Raw genomic sequence first — 19,022 nt, forward strand, 5'->3', positions numbered from 1 at the left:
GCGGAGCACAGGCTCCGGACGCGCAGGCTCAGCGGCCATGGCTCACGGGCCCAGCCGCTCCGCGGCATGTGGGATCCTCCCGGACCGGGGCGCGAACCCGGTTCCCCTGCATCGGCAGGCGGACGCGCAACCACTGCGCCACCAGGGAAGCCCTGTTCTTCACTTATGCTTGCTCTCTTTATATCACAAAAATTACACTAAGATTATGATTTTTATTCCTTACCTGCCAGTAAAATTATTCAGAGAAACACTACTGTTTAACCATATTTTCTTTTTACCTTGGGACCAGGCAGTCTGCTCTCTGAAGAGTTGTGGCATCCAGTTCAAAAAGGGATGCGATGTCATTTCCATGTGGGACTGAGACCAAGGTGTACACGATCTTCTCCCCTGCCTGGCGTTTCTTCTTTGAAGTTGGAAGATCTCCATCTCTCTGTTGAGGAAGTACAAGGTTTTTTACTTTTATATGTTTCTTACTAAGCTCTCCAATTAATTGGAAGATAAGTTTTAAATCTGCATTTATTTCTTCATTGGATTATAGTGATGTCCAGTTCACATCATCCAGAAAGAGCAGACCGGGCCTGAGAGCCTTTCAGGTAATTATTATTAACAGTGACAAGTCACACACTCCAGAGGGGTGATTTGACCTGGGCAAATTATCAAGGCACTAACAGTCACAATAGTTCTGATCCCTTCCCTGGTATTAAACCTATTATCACAGTAGTAATTTTGACCATTCCACATTTAAAACAAACACAGAGAAGAAGTGGTGTGTTGAATCATCTAGCGTTCATAAATTAAAGAGTAAGCATGGACGTGTTTCAGCGTTCCTGCCTAACTCCCCCAAATCACTGGGATATTAACTTGGAGGGAAGGGGAATCAACAGCAACATTCCCATTCAGTTCATCGGCTCATTCCATTAGATCCCAGAACATACCATAATGGCATATAACGTGAAATCAAATGGAATAGAAGCCTTCAGGATGATGTGAAACTCAGTCAATATTTCTAGTACACTCCTACCATTTTAAGCAGAAAACAACACAAGACAGTTGATTATGTATTTTCACTCGAACTTCCCCAAGTTCCAGCGTCCCATGGAAGAATCTGATGTATAAGAAAACCAAAACATGATACAGCAAATGTAACATAAGCTTGGTAATAAAGTACATAAATATAATTACTTACATTATAATTATTAAATCAAATTAAATTTGAAAATGAGAGAGAAAAATTGTCATTGTACCATCACAGGCAGTTGAAAGAAAATAGGTGGGAAGGGATGCTCGAAGGCAAGTGAAAGCCATCCATATCCAAAGACAAGCATTTCTTTAAAGGCTGCCATGACAATGAAATACTACACCTGATCATTCCAAAACATTCACTTGAGGCTCCATCCCAAGACTGTGAAAATCATTTTCCTTGGATCAGTAAACGCTTGCAGTTTCATGCTGGTGTCTTCTGTAAATGGTGCACAAATTGGTAGCACCAGTTAACTGTGAATGGGCAGAGGAACTGCCAGTGTTCTTAAGAAGGAACAGGATTGCTATCTGCTAAATCTCACATAGGCTAGCAGTACCTGGTAGCTCTTGTCATCTTTGATTTATATGCTTTCTGCAGAGATCTAAGTTCAGACTTATATGAAGACAGGGGTCTGGAAAACTCTCCCCAGGTGGTTTAACCCCCATAACAGTTGTTTCTTACCAGCAAATATGAACTATGTTCATTCATCAGAAAAAGGTATACTTAACTTACTATACACTAGAAGTGAGTATAGGGAAATAGGAAAGAAGGAAATGTAAAAGCAGTAAGCAAACCCCACTTCTGAATTTATATAAAAGTTCTCACAATACCAAAACCATTCCCTTGACTGTTCTCACTAATCTTACCACAGAGAGGAAGATGAGCATTATTTCCTTTAAATAAAGACATGGGTGCAGTTACCTACAGGAGATGAAGGATGAGGGAAGGAGCGAAGGAAAGAGGATGGAGAGGGGGGAGGATCAGAGTAGAAAAAGGGGGAGGGAAGAAGAGGGAGAGAGGAAGGAGGGAGAGGAGGTGGAGAGGAGGGAATAAAAAGGGAAAAAGGAGGGGGGAAGAGGAAGGCAAGGGGAGCAGTGGGTGCTACAGTGAATGCTCAACCCCATATTCAACTAGCCACGCCTCAGTCCAAATTAACCAAAGCCAGCGGCCTGGTCTGCAGCCCTTAAGCACTGAATGAGTCACTCCTCAAAGGGCAGGCATGAACTCACGGTTAAGAACATCCTTCCCTGGTGGCGCAGTGGTTAAGAATCCGCCTGCCAATGCAGGGGACAGGGGTTCGAGCCCTGGTCCGGGAAGATCTCACAAGCCGCGGAGCAACTAAGCCCGTGTGCCACAACTACTGAGCCCGTGCGCTACAATTACTGAAGCCCACGTGCCACAACTACCGAAGCCCGTACGCCTAGAGCCCGTGCTCCACAACATGAGAAGCCACCGCAATGAGAAGCCCGCCCACCGCAACAAAGAGTAGCCCCGCTCGCCACAACTGGAGAAAGCCTGTGCGCAGCAACGAATACCCAATGCAGCCAAAAATAAATAAATAAAATAAATAAATTTATTTTTAAAAAAAGAACCTGCTTTAGGTCTTCTGAAAAAATTCTCATGGGTCAGGAGACCCATTTCACAGTGATCTGCGTTGAGGGCATGGAAGTCTGTGAACTAAAGACAACAGTCTTTGAAGGGCAAAAACACCATCACATCCTGAGAGAGGAAAACCTAAGTGTCTTTAAATAACCCAATAAGAGTGTTCTGGCCAGACAAATAAGTCAGGAAAGAAGGCTGCCCGGGTAACATAACAGCTTAGGCTCATGGAATATCAAGCTTGGGAAGGATCTTTATAGATCATCTGTGAGCTAAAAAGACTTCTTCCAAATAAATCTCTGGCAGCAGCTAGTCTAGTGAAATACTATAACTTGGAATTTATTCCTTTGGGTCTTGAAAACATTAGTCTTTAATTATTCCCTACTGAAATTTAGACAGCCTTTGTAGAGTTTTGTTTATTTCCTATATTTCAACTCTCACAGTGGGTTGGGAGAAAGAGTCTAAAGAAAGAGAAATAGCTGGAATGAGAAAGTAGGAATGAGGGAACGAGAAAGGGAAATGAGTGTGGACACTAGAAGAAAAATAGTAGTGTACAAGAAAAATATGACACCAAAGGCAATTTCCATGAAAGAAATAATTGGTAAACTGGTTTTCATGAAAACGGGTTTCTTCTGCTCTGTGAAAGACACTCTCAAAAGAATGAGAAGATGAACCACAGACTTGGAGAAAACTGTTGCAAAAGACATATTTGATAACGAACTGGTGTCCAAAATATACAAAGAACACTTAAAATTCAATAATAATAAAACAAATAATCCAATTTTTAAATGGGCAAAAGACCTGAACAGACACCTCATCAAAGATGACATACAGGTGGGTAAATATATACATGAAAAGATGCTCAACATCAAATGTCATTAGGGAATAGCAAATTCTCTAATGACATATCACTCAAAACAATGAGATACCATATACACCTATTGAATGGCCAGAATCCAAAACTGACAACACCAAATGCTGAAGAGGATGACGAGCAACATGAACTCTCATTCATTGCTGGTGAGAATGCAAAATGGTACAGCCACTATGGAAGACAGTTCAGTGGTTTTACACAAAACAAAACACATTCCATACCATATGATTCAGCAATCATGCTCCGTGTTATTTACCGAAATGAACTGAAAAGCTATGTCCACACAAAAACTTGCACAGCAGCTTTATTCATAACTACCAAAACTTAGAAGCAACCAAATCTTTCAGTAGGTGAGTAGGTAAATAAACTGTGGGACATCCAAACAATGGAATGTTATTCAGCACTAAAAATAAATGAGCCATCAAGTTATGAAAAGACACAAAGAAACCTTAAATGCATCTTGAAAGAAGCCAATGTGAAAAGGCTACATACTGTGTGATTCCAAATATGGTATTTGGAAAAAGCAAAATTATGGACACAATAAAAATATACTGTGAATATACTGCCAGGGATTGGGGGAGGGAGGGATGAATAGGAAAAACACAGAGGATTTTAAAGGCAGTGTAACTATTCTGTATGATCCTATAATGGTGGATACATATCATTATACTTTTGTCAAACTGACAGAATGTACAACACCGAGAGAGAACCCTAATGTAAACTATGAACTTTGGGTGATAATGATGTGTCAAGGCAGGTTTACCAGTGTAACAAACGTACCCCTCTGGTGAGGAATGTTGATAGTAGACTGTACTTGTGTGTTGGCAGGGGTATGTGGGAACCCTCTGTACCTTCCACTGGATTTTGCTATGGATCTAAAACTCTCTTTAAAAAGTGTCTATTAAAAACAATAGTCTGAGAGAAAATATTTGTAAATTATATATCTGATAATGGACTTGTATCCAGAATATATAAAGAACACTTACAACTGAATAGCTGTAAAGACAAATAACCCAATTAAAAATTGAGAAGGGACTTTGCTGGTGGCGCAGTGGTTAAGAATCTGCCTGCCAGCGCAGGGGACACGGGTTCGATCCCTGGTCCGGGAAGACCCCACATGCCGCGGAGCAACTAATCCTGTGCACCACCACTACTGAGCCTGCACTCTAGAGTCCAAGAACCACAACTACAGAGCCTGCATGCCACAACTACAGAGTCTGCGTGCCACAACTACTGAAGCCCGTGCACCTACAGCCCGTGCTCCGCAACAAGAGAAGCCACCGCGATGAGAAGCCCGTGCACCACAACGAAGAGTAGCCCCCACTCACCGCAACTAGAGAAAGCCCACGCACAGCAACAAAGACCCAATACAGCCAAAAATAAATAAATAAATATAGATAAATAAATAAAAATTGAGGAAAGGATGTGACAACATTTCTCCATAGAAGACATACAAATGGCCAAGAAGCGCAGGCAAAGGTGCTCAATATCATTACTAATTAGGAAAATGTACTAGGATGGTTATAGTCAAAGACACAGACAATAACAAGCGTTAAGATGTGGAGAAATTGTAACACTCATATATTGCTAGAGGAACACAAATTGGTATAGCCACTTAGGAAGAGTTTGGCAGTTCCTCAAAATGTTAAACATATAACCAGCAATTCTAATTCTAGGTATCTATCCAAGAGAAATGAAAGTATATGACCCCACAGAAGCTTGCACTGAATGTTCATAGCAGCTTTACTTACAAAAGCCAGAAAGTAGAAATAACCATCATCCAAATGATGGATAAACAAAATGCGGTACATGCACCAAATGGAATATTATTTGGCCATGAAAGGAATGAAGTACAGATACATGGTACAACCTGCATGCACCTTGAAAACATTATGCTAAGTGAAAGAAGCCATGAAATAAAGGCCATATATTGCATGATTCCACCTATGAAATGTCCAGGAAAGGCAAATTCATAGAGACAGTAGATCCAGGTTGCCAGGGGCTGCTAGTGGATACAGGCTTTCTTTTGGGGGTGGTAAAAATGTTCTAAAATTAGATAGTGGTTATGGTTTTACAGCTCTGTGAATATACTAAAAACCACTGATCTGTAATTCTAAACATGAGAATTCTTATGGTATGTGAATTATATCTCAATAAAGCTACTGAAGGAAGGGAGGAAAGAAAAGAAAAGAGAGGGGGGAGGGGGGAAGATGGGGGAGACGGGGAGATAGAGGGGGAGGGAAGGAACAAACGAATGAACAAACTAACTAAAACAATGAAAAAAAAGTGTGTTGTTGCGTTGATCTCTGCCATGCAACTCAACCTGAAAATCCAGGTGTTATACTAAGATATGGATAGCAAAGGAGCAGTTTTCCATGGAGGCTCTGAAATGTAATGGTGACACAGGGATCACACTTCTGCCTGACCCCAAATAACTGAGTCAAGAAGGTCTTAAGAAGATCTACACAATCTTCTTACACAGGGCCCAGTAGAATACCATGTGCAACTATGAACTCCTTCCCAATGGTAAAAATGGTGGTGACATCTGAAATTGAAGATAATAGTCACTATGATGAGGAAGAAGGCAGAGAAAGAGGAAGGGGGAGATTTAAGAAGAGGAAGTGCTAATTCTAAAAGAAAGAAAAGGAAGTTTGTTTTTTATTACATCTTAACATGAAAACTTGGGGAGAAATAGACGAGAAGAGTTACAGTCACAAAGAAATATTATGAAAGAGCTCTTTTCTGGATTCGGCAATGCTATTGCAGCCAAAAGAAAGCACCACCAACATAATGAGTGTTATTAATATATGTGAGGGAAGATTGCTTCAGAATGTAAGAATGCAGAAATAATGGACAAGATCAGTCAGCTGTAGAAAAAAACTCAAAGGATTTTTGTGAATATGTAGGCACAGGGGTTTGAGCACAAGTGATTTAAATGGAGTATTAGAAAGGCACAATTAAAATATGATTTCAGCTAAGGAAAATAAAATCTAATCAATTACGTTGAACCATATTTGAAGAAAGGCTTTATTAAACAGAAGGTAAGCATGTAACCTAAACAAACGGAGAGCCAATGAACAAGAATTTGACGGTTTCTCTCACCGCAGGCTAGGCTAGATGAAACAAATTAGTATTCCAGTTTTCCTGGAGGAATTCCATATCCCTGAAAGGCATGTGTGTCATCTAATTTCCTGAGCTCTCCACGCCAATCTTCTAATCATAATTTAGCTTTTGATATAGATTTTCCTTCAGGGAAAATGCACTAACTGACCCAAGGATTTAGATCTGCTTAGCAACTGACAGTTGGCACTGTGGTTTATACATCAGTCATTTGTGAATTCATTTAGTGGAATCAATCCTCCTGTATGCACTGTCCTTTTCCCCCTTTTGAAAAGTTAATAAAATGAATTTTCTAGACTTATTAAAGGCGAGCAGATTCAGGTTCCAAGAGATTGCCCTCCTACCCCATCCCCCTTGGTAATATCTCCCTTGTGGGATCCTTATAAGAACAGTCAAAGCCCTCTCTATTTTGACACTCTTACAGTGAACAATAAAAAATCTTTTCCATAGAGAAACCTCACTTATTAGGGCTAGCTAAAAGAGGTCACTCTAAGTTACTCATACTATTTAAGACCTGTGGTTTAATTTTAATTACCTAGGATAAGTGGAATATACCCCCAAATAATTTGCTTAGGTCTTTGAGGAAAAAAGCTTTAATGAATAGATAAGTTCCATTTATAAATAGCATAACAATTGTTTATGTGTGAATAAGAGCTTCTAACACATTTAGAAGTTTTTTAAAACAGTGCTAGAGTCTTAAACATTCTGCTATTAATCTCTTGTACTCTGTTAATTTGCTTAACAAGCTGTCATAGCAGTTTGACAGTAAACTTCAAGCCAGCCCCTTGGATTTTTTAAAATAATGAAATATGAATAATGAGTTATAAGTATACAGTTTTTAAATAAATGGATCAAGCTTCAATATCAAGAAAATTAATATTATATTTCTAAAATATGAAGGCAGTTCTGTTCAAAATTGTGTGCTTGCGGCTTTTGTTTATGAACCCACATCTCTTTTTAAGTAAGAAAAAAGACCCCAAAACACTAGTTCTCTGCAGAGAATTACAGAAGCACACTGCCCTCCCTCTTTGCATCATGAAAAGACATTAAGGTACAACAGAGCTTAAACAGGTGTTAAATTTAACAGCATCTCAGTCTCCAAAACACTCTCAATTTAGGGAACGCTGGGCTGCAGAATGTTAACCTAGTCTGCTGGGCTCTTAGAAGACTAGCATTTTCACTTGGAAGGAAAGGCACACAGCCTCGCAGATTATACAAATCGAAAATCCCGTATGAGAAGCCAGAGGATGCTAATGGCTCGCCAGCTTCTCTAGCTCCTGGGGACCCGGCCCGCGGCGCACAGCAGGGAGCCTCTTGTTACACCTTCTCTGTTGCCTCATTTGTGAGTCACCGCATTTTCAGCAGAGACATCACACATCAATTCTGCTGGGAGGAGCCAGAGACGTTCGGTAAGAAACAATGCCTGCGTCTTCAGGGCCGATTCAGACCTGTGGCCACGGCAGCATAACGATGTGTAGGCATCTGTGTTTTGGTCCAGACCCTCTGGGGCTCTCCCTGCAGACTTTCTGGAACAGACACAGCCCTGCCATTTAAAGCTGCAAACACTTCTTCTCTTGCCACGGTTCCTCGACAATCGGGTGCTCTCAAACTAATTCCCAATATGACCCTTTTTTCTTTCTTTTCCTTTCTTTCTTTCTTTTCCTTATCCTCTTTTCCTTTCCTTTCTTTTCCTTATCTTTTCCTTACCACTGATGGATACATAGTAAAACTCAAAAGAAATTTGCGGGTCTTCTTTCAGAATCTGGTACCCTCCCACAAAAGAAAAATTCTACAGAATAGAATTTTCAAGTCTATTTCAGCAAAGTTTCATGCTTCCTAGAACATCTGTGTTTAATGTATGTTTTTGCACAAAGACGGCTGGTTCTCAAAGGGAGAGAGTTTGGCTCCCCAGAGACATTTGGCAATTTCCAGAAACACTTTTAGTTGCCACAACTTGGGCGGGGGATGGGGGATGGAGAACAGGGAGACCACTCCTGGTCTCTAGTGAGTAGAGTCCGGAGATGCTGCTAAACATCCTACAATGCAGAGAACAGCCCGACCACAACCAAGAACGATCTGGCCCGAATATCAATATATCAGTATTGCTGAGGCTGAGGATCCCCAGCACAGACAAAAGACATTCCCTGGAAAAATCAGATCACATTCCACATAAATAAGGTAATGTTAAAATGGGTGGTGTTATTCCAGAAAAATCTCCTTCAAAAAGCCATTTGAAAAGATGCCGGTTTTCACGGAGCAAAAACTAACGACTTTCAGGTTCCCAGCTGGGCTTGATACAGTTCCAATATTTACAGGGTCCCTGTGGATGCTGTACATTTGTAAGATTGGAAATAACAGGCTTCTCTGTAGAATAAATACAGCTATTTGGGTCTTAATGGGCGCTCTGACACACTCTGCCTCATTTCAGCGGCACCATCCATTAACCTCTGAAACTTCAAAAATGGAAGGCAACATTTGATAAAGGTTTCTAAATTACAGGAAAAATATTAACTGGATATTAAATAGACAACATAGGGAAAATTAGGAAAGAAAATAATTAGCATGGTCACAGGGAACTCAGTGTTACTGGAACCCAGATGTGAGGTGAGATAGCATTGTTTTGGGAAACTGATTTCATTTTTCACAGGCTACACTCTAAACGCTCCTCTGTTTTCTCTTTTAGACGGAAACATCATTATTGCTAGATGGTAAATGGTGTATAAAATGAGAAGCCATATTGTTAGCTTTACTGTTACATATTCTCAGTTTTATTCACTTTCAAGCTAGGGGTTTTAGAGAGAAGAAATCAGATGTCTCCAGCTGGATATGTCTCTGAGATGACAGATGAGATCCAGTCATAAAATTCTACAGCAAAAGCAAACCCACCTATGTTGTATGCAATTAAAGTATTGCTAGTAACACTGCTTACACAGTGTTTCTCACCTTTAGAGGAGGATAAAGAAACTGTATTTCAGAATACAAAGGAAAAAAATTTAGCAAGTCTAATCAAAAGCTTGATTAACACAAAGAGTAAACTTCACCATGGATTTATTACTTATTTATATGCTCTGTGCTGCTCCATAAACCTTCATTCACTATATTTTCCCACTCAGCTCTGCCCAGAATCATCAGTAGCATCTCCAAATGGTATGTAGCCAAAAAGAGATGAGCCAGAGATTTAATTCAATTGCACAATTTGAAGCTTTGATATGATGACCTTTTAATAGAAACAACTTACATTTTTAGCCTACTAACATCTTTTATTCAGAGTGTTTTCCATTTGTCTGCTGGCATTTTATCCCCATGGCACGCAGGTGAGACATGTAGGGCAAACATCCTCATCCTATCAGACAGGTGAAGAAACTGAGTCTCAGGAAAGCTATCTGACTTGTCCAAGGCTACACAAGTTCATGGAGGTGCTACAGTAGAGCTCCGCTGTCTCTACAGCATGCTCAAGAAGTCACATAGAATATCACAGAAATAAACCTTGACAAAGAGAAAAGCAGACCCGACATCCAACAGCGGGCCTGGTGCATGAGCCGGGCCTTGGTGTTGCTAGGAGCTGGCCTGACACTCGAGCTGGGCCATGGTGTTCTCCTGGTGAGTACGGACAATTTCACAAAACAGCAACACCAGACAAGTCACTTCATGACTGGAATGGATCAAGACAAAACACCACCACTCCATAACCATATCTGAACACTGACAGACTGTGAACGTTGTTCAAGCCACAAAAAATGACAATCCTTCTCTTCTCCTCTAGCGAATATGAGCGACTGCTGCTTCTTAGAGCAATTACAGATCTAGCCTGCCCTACCCACAGATAAAATGTATTAAGATACCTCCTCTTCCTAACAGCATTCCCATCCACAGCAAAGCCCCACTTCTTTAAATCTTCCCCAAAATCAATCGCACAAGCCCAGTTCCTATAAGACGTTTTTTCTAACCCCTTCTTCCTGAGAAGCAGCACGGCGCCCCACAGTGTACGCACGTGCAGTGAGTTATAAACACCACTTGTATGGGTATTTTCCTGGTGGTCTCTGGCTGGAAACCATTGAGACCACCGACAAGCTTATAGGAAGAACCAAAGAAACTATGATTCACACTTTGCTTTTTAAACATGGCTACTGATAGCATTTTCCTAAATCATAGGAAGGTAAGGACCCAACAATCCTGGTGCAGCTATTTGAAAACCAGGGGGAGAAAAGCCCACACAGGCGGATAAAATTGAATCATAAATAAAAGATCCAATGGATCTAACAAACCTACTTCTATACTTAAAGACATTTTGACACAAATTAAAGTTTTCACCGGGTCAGTGACCTGATACTTCAGCTTATTTCTATTGTAAACATGATAATCATATGGAGAGAGGAGTCAAACAGGATTGACTCAGGTCCAGAAATTCTTATTTTGACCGATCTACCCCATATCCTCCTAAAACGTAAATCTGTGCGCCAATGTAAAACAGTAGTCATTTTAATGAAACATTCCAACTGTTTCTATCAAAGAGCAGAATTGGGGGTGATGCAGTAATAATACCTACACATTCCAAAAGGGATGGCAAAATTCCTAACAAAACTGTATTATAGACTGTGTCTATTTTATATCAAAATATCTGGCTAAATTGCTTTTAAAGAAATCCAGCCCTCCTGAGAGTCACACACAGAAAAGGCAGTAGACACCATGGGGCAGTGGACAGTAGCTGCAGGAGTAATCAAAAATATTGCTATAACAACAATAATAAAAATGATTGATAATAGGAAACACCAAATGATAATAGCAAACACCAAAAAAAAAAAAAAATATCCAGCGCATCATCCAGGCTTTATTTGGATCACATCAAAATATCCTGAATTTCTGAATTTTTTAGTAAGTTTCAGGTGTACAACATTAACAATTCGACATCTTATATACTACAAAGTGATCACCGCCACAAGCCTAGTTGCCATCTATCACCATACAGTTTCACCCATAACCCACCCCCATCCCCACTGGTAACTCCCTTCCCCTATGAATTTTTCATTGAATTAAATCATGTTGTCATTGTTAAGTCATATTCTTTCCAAATTATGATGAGATAAGCAGGATAAATAATAATAAGTATTTTTAATGGAAACTGGCTTTAAAATAAGATTGCGATTTTTTTTTGAGTAGCACACTGTAGATTATTAGAAATTAGAATTATCTAGTTACTGAACACTTCAATTTCTCCCCATAAATAGAAACCAAATTATTTTGAATTGAAAAGGATTGTTCTGTTGTCCTATTTTAATATTACGCCACAATTCCATTCCTCCTTCCTAATTTCTATGAACTTCTGAAAACTAAACCTAGACCCACCATACCTCCCAAATCCAGTTGCCTTCAGCGATCTATCATAAGAGGCCTCCAAGTTGCTGGAAATCTCCCTAAACACCCACTTCTGGTCATCTTCTTATAATCTAAGCCAAATCATCATTTACTTTTTATCTTCGATCCACAGCCTCTACTTGGAGAATTTCTCTCGGAGCCCTAGTCTTCAAATTTTCTACTAACTTTTCAATTTGTTCATATAAAATATAAATAATATGCTTGTATTTGATGGGGAAAAAACAATTCTACTCACCACATTTTTTCCTTCATTTTGGGCATCTCGATAATCAGGGTTAAGCTAAAACACAAAAAACAAAGGTAGTTTTGAATTGCTATTAAAAGCACATTAACAAGACCAGTGGTCTTTAATGCCAGTACACTATTGTACACTTAACTAAGTTTAACATAAAAAGAGGCTAAGAAAGAAATGGTTAGTAAATACCTTCAAACCTAGTTGCAGGAGACAAGAGTTAAAATGCCAAATTTATGGCCTTTGTTTGTATCAAACAGTTGACATTTTTGAACAAGTGAGAGCTGACAGTCTCACCACCTCTTAAGAAGCATTCAAGAGAGTTCATTTTGCCCACCACAAAATCTGCTATTGACCAATAATGCAGACACCAATTTCTAAAAATAGACCAAAGGAAAGTTTTAACAATGATTCAAGATCACGCTCCACGTGCTATACACACAAGAAAAGAAAGTCAAGCAAAAGAGGATCTAAATATCAGCTATGTCAGCTAATGCATGAGGACTATTTAAACTAATAAACAAGAACACATGTCTCAAACAGATGGAGAGATAGAGAACAGTACGGAGGTTCCTTAAAAAACTAAAAATAGAACTACCATAAGACCCAGCAATCCCACTACTGGGCATATACCCTGCGAAAACCATAATTCAAAAAGAGTCATGTACCAAAATGTTCATTGCAGCTCTATTTACAATAGCCAGGACATGGGATGAATGGATAAAGAAGATGTGGCACATATATACAATGGAATATTTCTCAGCCATAAAAAGAAATGAAATTGAGTTATTTGTAGTGAGGTGGATGGACCTAGAGTCTCTCATACAGAGTGAAGTAAGTCAGAAAGAAAAACAAATATCGTATGCTAACATACATACATGGAATCTAAAAAAAAAAAAGGTTACGAAGAACCTAGGGGCAGGACAGGAATAAAGACACAGACGCAGAGAATGGACTTGAGGACACGGGGAGGGGAAGGGTAAGCTGAGACGAAGTGAGAGAGTGGCATGGACATATATACACTACCAAATGTAAAATAGATAGCTAGTGGGAAGCAGCCGCATAGCACAGGGAGGTCAGCTCGGTGCTTTGTGACCACCTAGAGGGGTGGGATAGGGAGGGTGGGAGGGAGACACAAGAGGGAGGGGATATGGGGATGTATGTATACGTATAGCTGATTCACTTTGTTGTACAGCAGAAACTAACACAACAGTGTAAAGCGATTATACTCCAATAAAGATGTTAAAAAAAAAAAAGAACACATGTCTCTGGGTTGGACTGTGGAGTTTAGGGGTCATTCCAATGAGAAAGCATGAGTTCTGGACATGCTGCCTGTTGGTCCACATATTTCCAACTGCTTAGCATCCGTAACTCCTGACTCCCATCTGACTACACAGTTTCAAAAATATGTCCTCGCTGATCATGTGTAAAGCATCTGGTTTAGAAGGTTTTCTCAAAATAATAAGTTGTCCAATTGAATGTAATCCTATTAATGTGAATCAGTTGGTGTATACAGTACGCAATCCCAGGTAGTTAAAGTCACCATTTAAGATGTAAGTCTCGGAGTCTTTCTCAGAATGACACTTGGCTAGTAGCTCTGAGGCATGCCCCTCCCAACTTATCACTAAATATTAATGACGGTACTGAAAATGATCAAAAACAAAGCAAAACACTCTCCATCTCATTGAAGACTAAGGTTGAAAACCATCTAAACCCCAAATCATCAATGAACTGTCAGTAATTATAAAGCCGATAGTGCTGGGGGAGAGGCAATAACTCCTCAGTTGTCATCTCATGGCAAACCTCAAGCTGACTTCAAGCTAGTGGCCAGGTGAACACAGTTCAGAAGATACTTGCTGCGGTTCCACTATGTGCCCCCAACCCAGAGACCCCGAGTATTCACCAACCAAAGACCTATACAGAAGTGCTTCTCCATCACTGAGAAGCTGCTGTGAGATGGAGCAGAAAATTGTTTCCCCCATCCTCCCACCCACCTTCCACTACCTCTCTCTGTCTTCTCACGGCCAGAGAGATACAACAAAGCTCAGAAAGCAAATGGGCAGAAAGCGGAGGGAGCAGATGATGGCAGAGGGCTTTCTAAGAAGCGCTGTCTGAAGAAAGGCCAAGAAGAGAAAGAACCGTAGCTGCTGTGGGCTGGAATGACACTGTGTGATAAAGGAAAAATAGCAGAGGGGCCGGGGAGAGAAGCAACCTCAAGAGAGTCCAGGGACGCAGAGTTGACACCTGCTGGAACTGGGAAGTACATCAGGACCCTGCAGGCTGCCCTGCAGCTGAAGATTTAGCAAGAGGACTGAGAAAAAACGAAATGGAACAAAAAGACCGTCCACTCAGCCGTTCTGCTTCTGCATGGAGCTCACTTGTCTGAGGACAATAAGGGAGGAAAGCAGGAAAAAACAACATGGGACTGGTTAAAAAGTATGTTAAAATGGGGGGGAATTCTTTCTCAGAGTCTTTCTGAATATTGTCTCTGGTATGATACAAAATAAGTTTTCAGGAACTGGTTTGGCATATTCAAGAAAGTGCAAGTAAACACTGCCTCCATATGAAGGCAGCAGAAGGTGAACAGAAAAATATAATATAAAAATAATCAGATAAATAATAAAATAATATAAGAAATAATCGCAATATAAAAAGAAGTTAAATTAAGGAGGATCTCAATGACAATGAGAACACAAATACAAAATTAAAGCCCATGTTGGCAGCAGGAACAAGCACAGCTGACATTACTGGAAATGAGTGATGCAGAGAATAAAAATGGAACAGCTATCTTTCACCGTAGAGGAAAGGTGTAAAGAAATGAAAATTAGGAAAAAAGGAAATAGTCACGGAGGACCAGAGAATGGGGTATCAACTAAGGAGCAACCAGGATACTAGAAGGAAGAGAAAATCAGTGGAATACAAGCAATAATCAAAGATTAAGGAAAATAAAGCTCTCCTCAGCTGAAGAAAGAACTGTGTATGCAGAGGTAACCATATTCCAGGAAAATCAACTAAAACAGGCACATTCATTTGAGGATAATGGGAAAGGTGGGGGGAATAACGGTAGGGACATAAAATACGGCCAGAAATTAGGCTTAGACAAAAATGCATATCATGTAACAGGAGAATGGATGAACAAAATATGGCATATTCAAACAACGGAGTACTGTTCAGCAATAAAATGATGGGCTGCTGATGTATGCAACAAGGGCGGATCTCAAAAATATATACCATGGAATATTATTCAGCCATAAAAAAGGAAATCCTGCCATTTGCAACAACATGGATCGACCCTGAGGGCGTCATGTTAAGTGAAATAAGTCAGCCAGAGATAGGCAAATACTGTATGATCTCAGTTATATGTGGAATCTAAAACAAACAAACAAACAAACAGAAAATGAACTTATAGAAACAGAGATCAGATTTGTGGTTACCAGAGGCAGGGGTGGGAGTGGGAGAGATCGGTGAAGGGGGTCAAAAGGCACAAACTTCCAGTTATAAGAAAATAAGTCCTGGTAATGTGACGGCACATGGTGACTACATTTAATCATACTGAATTGCATATTTGAAAGTTGCTAAGAGAGTAGATCCTAAAAGTTCTCATCGCAAGAAAAAAAATTTATAACTATGTGTGGTGATGGATGTTATCAAGATTTACTGTGGTAATCATGTCAATATAGATATATGTCATATATATATCTCAAGTCATTATGTTGTACACCTGAAACTAATACAATGTTATATGTCAATTACATCTCGATTTTAAAGTGAAGGAAGCCAGACATGGTATGACTCCACTTATATGAAATCCTAAGAACAGACAAAACTAAACTGTGGTTAAACAAATAGTTAAACAAATCGGAAAGTGAGTGGGGGAATAAGGGAGAGGAGTGGTTGGAAGGCAGAACCAAGTCCAAGAGCCACTGGACAGCAGTCTTTCAATTTTCAGAGCAGACAGACAATGGGGGTTGGGGAGGGATGATAAAACAGGAATCCAGTTACAAGTTGCCTGTTGGTGCTAGGCCAGCAATTGGGGAGATCTGAGGCTGAATTTTATTTTTCTATGGAGATGCGTACCTCAGGCTCCTTAAATTCCCTTGAATTATGAATAAACGAATCAGTTCCAAAACAGTATTATTCCTGCTTTTGGAATCCAACAGTGAAAGGTAGAAAGTGAAAAGACAGTGACTTAACTGGCCTCCTGTCTACTGATTAACCAAACTCAAAAAGACACACTTACTCAGTAGTAATGAAAGGTCAGCATAGTGGACAGAAGGGGTTTATTTAGCTCTTTTAGTCAAGGATCACTGTTTTAGGGAATTCCCTGGCGGTCCACTGGTTAGGAATTGGTGCTTTCACTGCCGGGGCCCAGGTTCGATCCCTTGTCAGGGAACTAAGATTCCCACATACCATGTGGTGCAGCCAAATAAAAATAAAATAAAACGACTTTTTTTAAAAAAAGGATCACTGTGTTATATTCTTTTGTTTTCAGTTTAAAGAATTCAGACTTTTCTTTTTAAATTAAAAAATACATACTAAAATTATAGCTAAATTATATTCAAAAGATATGTAACATGTTTAACCAGGATATACCTTATGGTCAAAGTTTTCATTCAGTGAGCATTTAGACTAGTTGGTTAAAGACACAGTAAAGTATATTAACTTCATGCTGGAAGCCATGACGTATCCATAACTATAATGTGTACAGAAACAGGAATTAACGTACCTAAGTCAAACAGGAGTCATGTATGCCCTTTAAGACATAGGTCATATTCTACCTTAAAGACAATGTTACTTTGTAAAATTGTCTTCACACATTTCACCCTTTTAGGATCACCCAGTTCAGTTCCTGAGGGATGTGTGTGAAACCAGATTCCAGACTCTGGTCTGGAAGGAAATGCCATGGGCCTTAGGAAAGGTCGCCTAACCTCCATGGAACTCAGGGTCCTTATCTGTAAAAGAGAAAAGTCTATGACTACAGCCTAATCATACTAATTACATGTCATTAAATTTTATATATTCATGTCTTTGGCAACAATACTAAAGACGGTGCCAATCAGTTAGATTTCGCCTCATCTTGTGTCTCACAGGCTGCAATGTGGCCTTTTTTATATAAAATTATTGCTTCAGGGACTTCCCGCGTGATCCAGTGGTTAAGAATCCGCCTTCCAATGCAGGGGACGTGAGTTCGAACCCTGGTCGGGGAACTAAGATCCCACGTGCTGTGGGGCAACTAAGCCCGCGGGCCACAACTAGAGAGAAGCCCGTGCACTGCAATGAAAGATCCCGCGTGCCGCAACTAAGACCTGACGCAGCCAAATAGATAAATTTTTAAAAAAAATATTAAACAATAAATAAAATTATTGCTTCAGTAAATTCATTAAAGTGATAATAATAATAATGAGAAGGAGGAGAAGAAGAACAGGAAGACGAGGAAGGAGAAAGAGGAGGAGGAAGCACCCAAACAAATCTATGGCTACATAAATTCACCATTATTAACTAAAGGTCAAGTAAATATACACTTTAATGTATGTTTTAATTATACTGCTGATTTCCTACTCTAACCATAATAACCACAGTAATTAAGTAATTAGACTAAGGATGAATCCAAAAAATACATTTCTAAAGATGGGGAAAAAAGACATAGTGATGTGGAGGTTCCTGAATCTTTTAGGGCTTTAAAGGAAATATTTCCTTATGTTAAAAAATAAATTATAAATCTGGCATTGGAGAGAGAGAGATCTAATATGCTACTCAATCATTTACTCAATAAATATTAATAGAACATCTATAATGGACAAAGCATGGTGGCATACAGTATTTTAGCAAAGACAAAGAGAATACGGTCCCTGACCACAAGACCTTACAATCTAGGAGGGAAGAGAAGACATAAATACAGTTAGCGGTAATACAAAATAGGATGTGACAAGAGATAAAAGACAGGAATGCATAATTTATAAATAATATAGGTCAGAAGAAGGAGGGATCTGTGGTGGGCAAATTTATTGAAGAATTATTCATGGAGAAGGTAGCATATGAGCGAAGCCTTGAAGGATAGGTAGAATTATTCAATATGACTGGGAGAGAAGGAAAGATTATCTATGTAAAATTGATTCTCAACAAGGACCTACTGGATAGCACAGGGAACTCTGCTCAATACTCGGTAATAACCTATATGGGAAAACAATCTGAAAAAGAATAGGTATATGTCTAACTAAATCACTTTGCTGTACACCTGAAACTAACACAACATTGTAAATCAGCTATACTCCAATATAAAATAAAAGTTAAAAGAGAAAATAAAAACTAAAACTGCAAAACAAAAAAAAAGAAGAAGAAGAAGGAAGAGGGGGTAAAGAGGACAGGCAGTGCAGGCGGAGCCAATGCCAAATAGGTGAGAAAATGAGCCTTGATGAGAGAAGACCCATAAATGTCATTTAAGGAATACTTTTTATATGCTTTTAAAGTTCATTCATTTCCCCATACAATTATCCTATTAGAAGGGACCCTTAGCCCCATTTCCAAAGGAGGCATCAAGTGAAGTACCCCATGCAAAGTCACACTGCTGGCGAGTGGCAGGGTTATTCAGAAGCAAAGGTCTGAGGGCTCCAAAGCTACATCTTTTAGTTCTGATAGCATATAACTTCCCTCCCACCTCCATAACAAGTACTGGTGTGATCCAAGGTAGGAAGAGGCCGGGCCAATGGGGCTTTCTGCCACAGGCGAAAGGGTTTGCATCTTCAGAAGATTTTGAATATCACTGGGAAAATGTCTGCAGAAACAGTGCATTAAAAATCCTCACT

General features: G+C 39.7%; 1 protein-coding gene across 6 annotated transcripts in view; it reads right to left on the reverse strand.

Moving 5' to 3' along the window:
- The window catches only part of ITPR2 (inositol 1,4,5-trisphosphate receptor type 2), a 537,217-nt gene that overhangs the window by 387,926 nt on the left and 130,269 nt on the right, over positions 1 to 19,022 (reverse strand). For all 6 annotated transcript variants that reach the window (XM_024129066.3, XM_028491109.2, XM_028491111.2 and 3 more), the window contains 2 exons: positions 12,223 to 12,267; positions 279 to 430 (listed from right to left, as the gene is read on the reverse strand). In XM_024129066.3, coding sequence (XP_023984834.1) covers positions 279 to 430; positions 12,223 to 12,267 — 197 coding nt within the window. The remainder of the gene's footprint in view (positions 1 to 278; positions 431 to 12,222; positions 12,268 to 19,022) is intronic.

Source organism: Physeter macrocephalus, chromosome 6, assembly GCF_002837175.3.
Source record: "Physeter macrocephalus isolate SW-GA chromosome 6, ASM283717v5, whole genome shotgun sequence".
NCBI lineage: Eukaryota > Metazoa > Chordata > Mammalia > Artiodactyla > Physeteridae > Physeter > Physeter macrocephalus.